The sequence below is a fragment of the Oreochromis niloticus genome, linkage group LG7 (assembly GCF_001858045.2).
Source record: "Oreochromis niloticus isolate F11D_XX linkage group LG7, O_niloticus_UMD_NMBU, whole genome shotgun sequence".
Taxonomy (NCBI): Eukaryota; Metazoa; Chordata; class Actinopteri; order Cichliformes; family Cichlidae; genus Oreochromis; species Oreochromis niloticus.
In genome coordinates this window covers 29,214,917-29,225,925 of record NC_031972.2, presented here as the reverse complement: position 1 = coordinate 29,225,925, position 11,009 = coordinate 29,214,917, and the positions used below count along the sequence as shown (strand labels likewise).

The window sequence follows — 11,009 nt, the reverse complement described above, 5'->3', positions numbered from 1 at the left end:
GAACAGAGTACATAAGCAAGGGATAAAATTACCTTTGTACAAAAATAGAGCTTTTTCCAAGTGTTTTTCTTTTTTTCTTTTTTTAACTACATTTTACTGTTTATGCCACAAAGAAAGCCGTGATTGTGTCACATGTTCAGCTTTTCCTGGTTACTTTTTTTTCTTTTTGAACATACAATTGCTAAGCAACACATACATTTCAGAGGGTTTCAAATCTTAACCATTTTTTCCCCTCTCTTTCATAGTTTACTAAGGTCCCATAAACTGCTGAGAAGCTGGTTTGAGTTTCAAACTGCTGCAATTCTGCTGGTTGATCAGGATTTTTTTTATTAAGGTCAAAATGCAAACAAATCCTCAGAGGGGGAACGAACACCACAAAACGCTTGAAGAACACCTGCTGTGAAACCGTTTGGTCTGAATCACTCGTCTCCTTCTTTCAATGTTGGAAATCCTTAAGGAATAGAGCTGTCGATATATATATTTATAAATATATACACATATACATATTAACAAAATATAGCATTCAATGAAGGTAATCATTCTTTGCAGGTGACCATTTCGTTCTTGTCAAGATCAATTTATGGCTTAAGAAAGCTGCTGTCACTAATCACAATAGAAGGAGACGTCGGACTCAAAAGAACAGGGGAATAATTGTTTTAACACTTGGGTCACCCGGTTGGAAAACGAGCATTTGATTGTTTTATCATCTGCTTTTCTTGATCAAAATCAGCCTCTAAAAATAGTTTCCCTTGAAAATGTATGAACGTTTTTGATTTAACAGACAAACAAGTATGTATATATAGATATATATATATATATATATTTTTTTTTTCAATAGTATAAATACTGTAAGCTCAAGCTGGCAGTCAATACTGTCACATGGATAGGTTGTAATATTCAGGCCACCTCAATGAAAATGGAGAATAAGAATCAAACACAAAGCCAATAGATCTTTTTGACGTTATTGCTACTTTACTCAGTTTTAATAAGCACAGATACTGAGGTTTTGTCTGAGCCAAAGGAATATTGATGATAGTAATGCGGTTAGAAAGTGCCTTCTTTTTGTTAACAACAAAAACAACAACAACAACGACAACAAAAATTCAAGTTATGTTGCAGTGCTCTTTCTCTTCCACTAGAGGGAGCTCGCAGCTCTTAAACTGCCACTACATCCCTCCCTTTCCTCTTACCCAAACTTCTCCCTCACCCAAAGTAAACCTTGCAGTCCTGCTTGAGGTGTATAGCATCTGACATTTCAGAGCCGGCGTGTATGAACTGACTTTTTGATTTTTTTCATCGTAAGACAAAAGAGATCATTGGCCATCTGGGGGATCAGTTTCACAGAGGTGGAATGACATTTACAAGTTCTCTCCCAGCGCGTGCTATTTATTATAAAACTAGCACCAAATAATGACGAAAAACTGACATACGGTCATTTTACAGAAGGGTTTGTTGTTGTTTTTTTCTGAGTCAGAAATCTATGGAGTCTTGATGACCCTCAAACTTGATTATAATTGATTAATGTGCTAATAAACTCAACATCAGTAGCTGACAGCTAAACTAAGCTCCCATTGCTTCCCACGAGTTTCATTTTTCATAAACCAATTGCGAGACAGGATATGATGAAATATACATGAAACACCAGCTGATTAAAAAAAATGTTTTATCAATTTAAGCGTGGATCAAGACTGCATTAAAAAAAAAATCTTTTATTTCATACACTTAATTTACTTACATTTTCAGTGCAATTCAGATTTTCATTTATCCATTACTATCAAGCACAAGGGCACACTCTCAAGACTCCATACATTTCCTCAGACCCCATTAAAAATCTGACTTTTATCAAAATGTAATGAAAACACAGTGCTCGGGTTTCTTTTTTTTCTTTCGTTTCCCAGGTTCAGATAGTGTAAATGTGCTTATGAAAGAGTAGGAAAGATGCAGGTATAGAAAGAAAATCCTATTTAAATCTTTTTAACCATCGTAAGTATTATTATCATCTGCAGTAGCAAAGCTGGTGGGTTTTTTTTAAATTTGGTTTTTTACACTTGGTGAGTTTGTTTGAAATCCTGGTGACACCTGCTGTAGTGTGACCTACCACAAAGTTTAGGTTTGAGTACTTTCGCTGGTGTTTATATGTCCTTCTGTTTCTGGGCAGATTTTTGTCATCGAGGGTTACCATGTCAGAATTTGTTTTAGCCCTTACTATAATGGCCACATTTACTTGAGAGGCTTTGCCTTTTGCCAGGCCACCGCTGTAAAGAGCAGTTTTCTCTTAATAACTTGCCTGGTTAAATACAAGTTCGAGTTAATTTCAATCAAAGTTGAGTAAACCAGAGCTGAATAACCTCTAAATATCTTTAAAAAAACCAAAAAAAACTCCCTTGGTATTATTTTCTCCTGTCAGTAAAAATCTTGCAGTGGACCCACATTTGACAAACACACTTTCTTTAAAAGATCTGTGGACAATCTTTGGAAATGCAATTGATGCATAGTTTTGCAGCAGCTGCAGCATTTACAGAAAAGCAGAGGAGGGGGGAAAAGCAGAATATGGGCATAAAGCATATTTATACACAACATGTATATATGTGGAAACATGGATATTTAACATTTCAGTTCAACTTATATGACACTTGGTTGTCCAGAGAAGTGCAGAGAGAGCGAGTGTGTGTGTTTGTGTGTGTGTGTGTGTATGTGTGTGTGTGTGTGTGTGTTCCTCTGAGGTGTTAAACAATTGTGGCGTTCCTGATTGGGTCGGGGCCAGAGTCCACCTCAGAGGTCAATTACATCGACATCAGCTCTCTGTTTAGAAACCCGACTCCACGGTCATGAGGTTAAGTGCCAAGTAACAAACAAACAAACAAATAATGGCTCCTGCTGCAACAGCAACAAGTACATCTCTCACATACTGTATATGGTCTAATCCTAAATGGGTGTCAAGAACCGAAGGTCCGAAGGATGGAGGCAGAGGTAAATTGTGCATTGCTGTCGTTAAAAGTGAAAACTGAAAATAACGTCAATACTGTTTCTGTACAGGTAGATATGAGGTGTTTTGAAAAGCTAATACCCGCTGTGCTGAGCAGAGTGTGGAGGTGTAAATGGTGTGCTGGAATTCACATGAAACGCGAGGTGGAGAGGGTGGAGAATGGACGATAAGGAGCTAAGAGGCTGGCAAAACTAGGACGTTTTCCCCACAGTGTGAGTGCGCACAAACTTTCCAGGCGTCCAAGCTTGTCGTGATGAAGGCCAAATGTTTGAATTACTTTCCAAAATATATGTTGTTCCTCCGTGTGCTGGTAGCCTTTCAGAGCATCCAGTGACGCTGTAAAGCTTACAGTTGGGTACTTTAAAACAGCCTGAATGGTCCTGTGTGTAGATTGTACATAAACTTTCCCAACTCTCTGTCGAGCAATACGCGAACTGAAGGGTTGATAAGTGAACTACCACAACATCCTCCCCAGTGTTGCACAGTGTTTAGAGTAAGACATGGTTGTATTTGTTGGAATTGGGCAGAGACCTGAGGGTTTTGAGCTCTTGCAACCTTGTTAACCCACCTCTGAATTCTCCAGAAAGCTCACACATTGAAAAAAAAACACAGCTAGTGCAAGACCTGACGTGCTTAGTTGAGTCAGGCAGGAACAGACAAGTTCCTTTAAGCAGACTTATTTCCCCGAACCAGCCCGCCCCTCTTAATTAAGTTCAGTCCTGAAAGACAGTGAGGGCTCAGGTCCAAGTCTAAACAGCCCAAGGCTCTCGAGAGCCCACGATTGTCCCGATCACAACGTTGAGTGTCCAATTATGACATCATCACTGTTATATATATATATATATCTATATATATATATATATATAGATATATATATGTATATGCAAGAGCAAATCTGTCTTTATGTGTTAAAACCTGATCATCTCGGCTTTTTCTTGTCAAGGTGTAGGAAAAGCGATGATGAAAACAATGGCTCAATATGTTTCTTTTGTCCTCTGTCCGTCCTCATTTCAGTCCACTGTTGTCACTCGTCTTGCTGCGTGGTTTTCATATATAATATTTCTTATTCATATTTATATTTTTTACAAGGTATAAAACAGACCCATGGGCGTGACAGATTCATTGTTTCAAAACATCTAAGCGAGGCGAGGGGTACAAGGGACGGAGGAGGAGAAAAAGAGGGAGGAAGGGGGAGGTTCTCCATCCAAGGCTGTCTTGTGATTTGTCCCTTGCTGGAGATTTTTAAACAAAGAAACAAAAAGAAAAAAGAAAAAGGCCCCCCTCTTGATCCAAGGCTGATGAGGAGGGTTTGAGTAGGGGTGGGGTGGAGGTAAAGAGGGTTCAACCCCTCACTGCTATTATGTCATTTGATGTGGGGCTTCTAGCATCTCCATAAGGAAGGTGTCAATGGGCGTGTCACCGATGAGCTTGAAGAAGAACAAGTGCTCTAGACACTTAAGACCGATGGAGCGCAGTGCAGGCAATCGCAGCAACAGCTTAGCAAATCTGTCACAACACAAAACAAAAATTTAGCACAGGATGAAAAGCAGAAATGATTTTTAAGTATTTCTAAGCTTGCAGTTTCAGGGGCATTAGTTTTGGCATAAATATGCACCTTGTCATAAGCAGGCGCTCATCCATCCAGCTGCAAGTTATGATTTAAGAGGACTGGTGATGCTTGCACACACAGCCTCACATTAAATATAACACTAAGAAAAACCTAACTGTTTTGAGCAAATGGCAAAACTTCAGAGCAAAACCATCACACAATAATAATTTTAATAGTTTTTTTATGCAGCTGTAGATGGGTTTCAGCAAACTTTCAAGCTGAAAAATGCCACAAAAAACCCCACAATGAATTAGTATCACATAAATCAAGCTTATACTATAAGTTGATACATCATCTACTGTACCAACTCAACTAATACGGTCACATTTGGTTTAAAAAATCCAGGAATTCTGTCAATGATTCATATACCAATTCACAACATCCATTTTTAATATACAGTCTATGTCAAAACTGATAACACGGTGAACTCAAAGCTACTGATAAAACACATTTCTTGTGTGGATGTACTTCAAGCTTTTTTCTTTGACTTCTACCTCATGAGAGGCTGTCTGGGTTGAGGCTTTAAATATTAATAACGGCTGCAGTAATAAACACACTCGTGCTCTTGATTTTCTCAGCACCGCAAACTGGTAATGTAACAATAAGGGCTCGGTGTTTATGATTTTACCTGCCAGGCTGCTCGGGGTATTTCTGTTTGCAGTAGGCCTCTAAAGACGCGTAGACTTTCTCTCTCAGAGCTTCTACTTCGCCTGGGTTGGACAGACCTTTAGAGTCTGCGGAGAGCGGCAGAAAGAACAAAAAAATTCACTACACCACATGGATAGGCTGTGCTGCTGTTATTTGTACACAACTGGACATTCTTCTTCACTATAAAAAGAAAAAAAACCCCCAAAGAAGTAAACAAGTAGGCGTGAAAAAGCTTTAAAATCTGCACTTGTGCCCAGTGGAAAAACTAGAATACCTCAATATGGAAAAGCATCTCCACATTCTGGGCTAGTCCAATTAAGACCGCAATTCCCAAGCTGCACTAATTTAAGCTTCACTGGACTCATCTTTGATTAACATTTCTGACGAACAAAGCGCTGTGCAGTTGACAAACAATGAATGTACATTGGTTGTTAATGGCTGGACCAGATCACACAGTGTGGGAAAGAAAAGGACTGAGGGCCATTTTTGCCTTGCTGTTCCCTCCACCCCCACCCCCACCACCGTATGTTTTTTTTCAGTCAGTCTAGTCTTGCAAACCCCTAATTAACAAGGAATCAGGCGGAAAAGTGAACAGGGGCCAGTGGGTCTGGGTATGGCCTGGACAAAATGTGAAACACAGAGGATCAGTGTGTCCGGAGTGAGCAGATCCGCAGTGGCCCCAGAGAGATTCAGGGAGCCTCCCTTACTGAGTCACTGAAAACCTGGGTCACATTCATGGGTTAGTTCAGTCCACTTAGATTCCATTTGGATAAGGTTTAAATACAGAACAGCACACTCATAGCAGAAGTGCCTTGGCAAGACACGGGCCTCAATTAAAGAGCGCTTACTCTTTCTTTGGACCTTTGCGGGGGAATGTAGTAAAATTTACACAAGGTTGTCAAATTACAAAATAAATGCGAATTCATCGAGTTCAAGTGAAAATGGTGCTTTTTTGAAGTCTTGAGAGAATCAAGGTCAACTCAAAGAGATAGTTTCCATTACAAGCTGAGATACCAGAGCGGAGACATAAGTGATGCACAACGCAACAGCAAAGCCAAGAGTAACTGGAGTGATCATAGGAGATTCAATCAGTCAAAAATTTAAAAAAAAGAAAAGAAATTGCACTTCAGGATAATATTCTTCCTTGAATCTAAATACGTTATATTTACTTTTAACAAAAGTCTAGCAGCATTTTGAAACCATTTCCCCAATGTGAAAAGTTGTTCCCACTGGAATTGATTAAAGCCAAATTAAAGCTGAGCCAATGAGGATAAGACACATTTTTCAAGTTCTATTTTAAGCCTGCTGTGGGATAAGGTTTAATAATCAAAGTTGAAGAGTTTGTGTTGACTAAGCGTTACGCTTCGAGTCCTCAATGACTCATATTCTATTCCTGCAATGCTTGTGTCGGCTGATTATAGCTAGAAACGGTAGCAGCACCACGCCACATTGCACAAGATCTTTATACTTTTAATAAAAGTTTCATTTCACTGGAATATGCTGATGTTCAGAAAGCAAAAAAAGACAGTATAAAACAATTGCTCTGAAGGAAGAATTACACAGTGCGGTAGTTTGATGACCCATTTCTCTAAAAGATTTTTAGTCATTTTAGATTACTGAATCTTTTTTTTTTTGGTTTAAATGAAAGTTGAAACTAAAAAAAAGAGAAAAAAAGAAACAGGAGTTTGCATTGTACAAACAGCAAATGAAAGCTTTTATATAATATACACAATGGTTACCTGGGTTGAAAAGGACAATAGCTCGAAGGCACCCCAGTTCTGTCTTATCCATCTGCATGTCCCTCATCTTTGACACCAGCTCTGTCAGCACTCTGCACAAAAGCAACAGGAGACAGTCAGAGATGCTACTCAGGTTAAAATACTATGTCAAGAATATTTAATTCTTGGCTAATAGACAATATTTGTGTAAAATGAAACTAAACCAGTGGCAGAAAATTAAAGATCACACTTAACTGGATTCTTTTTTTTTTTGCAAATGACACACTATTCTTGACTGGTGCATTGCAAATACGGTTTTAACCACTTTCAAGTTTGCCTCTATTTAAAAACACATGCACACAAGCTTACTCTGAGCCCACACTGGCACAGTTAGATCAGTGGAAAAGTTTACAGCCCTGCAAAGTAATTATATTTAGTACATGGTTTTCATAAAATGAAAGCCGCAGAGTAAACACAAGCTGTAATCTAACACCAGTGCTCCCACTGTCTGTGTGTGACATCACGGGTGGGAGTGGTGGCGTGTGGAGTCGCTCGAACTCCTCACCCCACTTTGACTCGGTCACACCCTCTCCCTGGCACTCTTTATTTTCCCTCTCACTCCGTTTCTTTCTGCTCCTCGCGCCTGGATAGTAAAGTCAATTGTGGCTCTTAGCTCATTCTAATTCAATTTGCTCTAAGGAGGAACAACAGAGCTTAAAAAAGAGAGAGAGAGAGGGAGAGAGAGAGAAAAGGGACTCAAGCGTTTAAGTTGATCAGTCTCTTCATTTGTATGGAGAAGAGACAGTGGACCAGATAAAGAAACATTATCAGTTCTCTGCATCTTAATGCTTGCCACAGTTAATAAAGAGATGGAATATGTCCTGTGGCTGTGAACGTTGATGACTGAGCGCACAGGCTGCTGATCAGAGGCGCAAGAAGGGAGACACAAAGAAAGTACTCAAAGTTTGACTGCGGCTTGACTGAGTCTGATGACAGCACGTGCAGCTGCAAATTCTCTGCTGACTCCAAAACTGTGCAAGGAAACATGCGCTTCATTTGCAGTTTTTAATTTTCAAAATATAATAACAATCCATGACCAGAACTGTTCAAGAGTAATGTGGTTTAAAAAATATATATTTACAAAAAATCCCAAACCAAAACAAACAAAATGTAATATATATTTTGCTTATACTTTTGACAAACTTTCATAAGGGTGGCTCCTGCATTCAGCTGCGCTGTGACTCTATGGTGCATGGATTGTCTATATAAGATATAAGAGGTTCTGTGCGACCCCTGTTGTGTACAGGCGTAAATATTTTATATATTGGAGTCAATCAATTGTGCCTGTGCTGCTTGGTTTTCTGTAAAGCCCACCTGCGGTTTCCACTATTCTTCATTTTGTGTAATATTTCATTGTTTCGATTAAATATTACATGAAATATGCTACAAGGGCTGGACGTTTAATTGAATTTTAATCTCGATCAGAATTTTGTCTTCCCACAATTAAAATAAACACAACTGGGTGACATTTAAAATGCATACTCTGCCAATATAAAACGCAAAGCAAAAGCAATTTAGGCGCTGTCTAAATCAGCACTTGATCATGTGTCTGTGTTTGCCAATCACAGCTGGTCCCTGCAGCACAAAGCTTGAAGTTGGACTAAAAGACAAATATACAACAAAAATCCAATGTCTGGCACAGCAGAAAGCAAGGAGCTTGTCTCTTGAATTGGATCAACATCCGTTATTTGGATTTAGGGCAAGTGATGTTAAGAACAAATCATAATGGCAGAATGCTGTAAAAGAGCGCTGCTTTGCATCTGAAATGCAAAGCAGCACAAGTAGCTTTTCAACCAACTGAAAATATGCCACAAACTGCAGTATAATTAATGAATTAAGGGCAAGAAAAACAACTGCCAATGTAAATTGTCCAAGTGCCAATTAAAGGGAGCCTGTACGACACAACAGCGTGTACATCCAGCTCACAAAGATGCACTGGAATTGTTACAGTTATTATTCCAAATTGGCAATATTTGTGCTGTATCAAAACCTCATGGGATTTCACAGCTGGCAAAGACTTTAATCTGAGTTTTAGTCTGAGTTTCTAATGCTAACGTGTTATCAGTAGAGAGACTGACCGATACACTGATGAGCCGATATTATTGGCTGATATTACTCATTTGCCATTATATTGATATCAGTGTTTTTAAACAGCCGATAAATAAAAATTTTAAAATATATGAAGAAACGGGAGAACTAACTATGCAGCATCAATCTCGTAACCATGTTACGCGATTGATGCTGCATAGTTTGTCCACCAGGGGGCCCTCTAAAACTTCTCTAATGCAATGTGTTTAGACTGCCAAAACATAGTAATCAGCTGATTTGACAAAAGTTGGGCAGAGAATAAACGACTAATCCAAATGTTTTTGTAACAATGAAACAAGTTTATTTTTAAATTTCTACAACATCTTAGTAAGGACTTATAAATAAATACACCTAACAAATGTTTTGTGGCCCTTGATGTTAAAAAAAATATCGGCCGATACTAAATATGACTATTGGTAAGACTCTAATACTTTTAACTCTTTAACTTTTTTTAACTTAAAAAAAATAGGCCACCTTTATAAATGACAATATTATCAAAGCACTACTTTCGGGTTGCATTACATGCTACTCGAGCACACCTTTAGCAAGTGCTACCTAATATATTATTTATAAAAGTTTTTGGTGCAGTTTCTACATGAATTTAGATGTCACTAAGCCCAAGAAAATTTAGTAACCTGTCAAAGATGGCTCCCACTCCGGCACTGTGGGCGCTGTTGCGGTGAACGTGCAGCCCTGTTGCCAGCAGAATCCCGTCTTTAACCGCTATCGAACGGTGCGAAAATGATGCAATGAGGAGCTCGTTCCAACCTGAGAAAGAGATGAAGAGAGGGACTGAGAAAAAAAGTATGAGAAATAAAACCACTCACACGTATACACTCCGAAATCCCCAGTACAAAAGTTCACACAGCATTCGAGCAAAATGAAACTGACAACAAAGGAGGGAATTCCAATGAATCAATTAAGCTGCGCACTAAAAGCATGCAGCTTTCTCAAGCACAGGCATCAGGTTATTACTAAGACATTTGAATCATGCTTTCTAAAGAGACAAGCGTGTAAAAGGGATGAACTGCGCCTGCCATCGCAATAAAGACAACAGGCTTGATGTGCCAAAGCAGGGGGCTCGACACGGAGCGCCGAAGACACAAGACGCTGCCTTTTGAGTGACAGGGCTCCTTTAACTGTTCTGCCTGGCAACACTCGCCTCTTCTCCCCAGAGTTGAGTTGGGTATGAGAGGAGCCGGGATGCTTTTATCTGTGATACAGCAGAACTAAAGCGGTTATTTATAGAAAACCTGAGAGCAGAGACGAGCGTTGCCGAATAGTGTCTCTCTCTCCGCTTTGCTGAAGTCTCTCCATCTTTTTATATGTGCAAAGGATAAGAATGATGGGAGGATTTATTTATTTTATTTGGGGTTTTTTTTAGGGTAAGGGATGGGTGCGTTATAGCTTTTTTTTTTCCTGGAGGAGGATTTAGAAAATAATGGTGTAATTTAGAGTGACAGGCAAGCAACAAGGGCAATGTGTTGGGAGAACCCAAAAGACCTTCCTGCATGTGACATTAGTGACTGTAGCAGAAGTGACAGATGATTCACTCTCCGTTTTACGTCGCTGCTTCTGTGATGCTTGCTTTTCCTCATACAGCAGATGCATGAAGAGACTCTGGGTCTGTCTCTTGCGTCAGTCACATGACCGAGAGGTATCCAAGGTTATGGCCAGAGTAGTTTAGTGTTCTCTTTTTTTATTAATGTTCATGGGCATCTGTTGTATCTACAAATGTGACTTATTTAACAATGAAAACAATGTCCTGTGATTCTGTTATTTTTATTCTTGTTTTGTTTAACCCTTGTTATTTCAAACAGCAGTAGATAGCAATTATTTGCCTTTTTAATACACAGTCAGTGGGCATAATACAATACATCTTACACTGAGTAATCAGTGG

The 11,009-nt window shown here is 39.2% G+C and overlaps 1 protein-coding gene across 8 annotated transcripts in view; it reads right to left on the bottom strand.

Annotated features, from left to right (window-relative positions):
* Positions 1-128: 128 nt before the first annotated feature.
* Positions 129-11,009, bottom strand: part of rxraa (retinoid X receptor, alpha a) — a 154,003-nt gene continuing 143,122 nt past the window's right edge. For 6 of the 8 annotated variants that reach the window (XM_005470375.4, XM_025908858.1, XM_013268497.3 and 3 more), the window contains 4 exons: positions 9,745-9,877; positions 6,983-7,074; positions 5,224-5,329; positions 129-4,492 (listed from right to left, as the gene is read on the bottom strand). In XM_005470375.4, the coding sequence (XP_005470432.1) occupies positions 4,345-4,492; positions 5,224-5,329; positions 6,983-7,074; positions 9,745-9,877 (479 nt within the window). In that variant the 3' untranslated portion in view covers positions 129-4,344. The remainder of the gene's footprint in view (positions 4,493-5,223; positions 5,330-6,982; positions 7,075-9,744; positions 9,878-11,009) is intronic. The other 2 variants (XM_019361285.2, XM_019361286.2) reach the window with 1 other exon arrangement.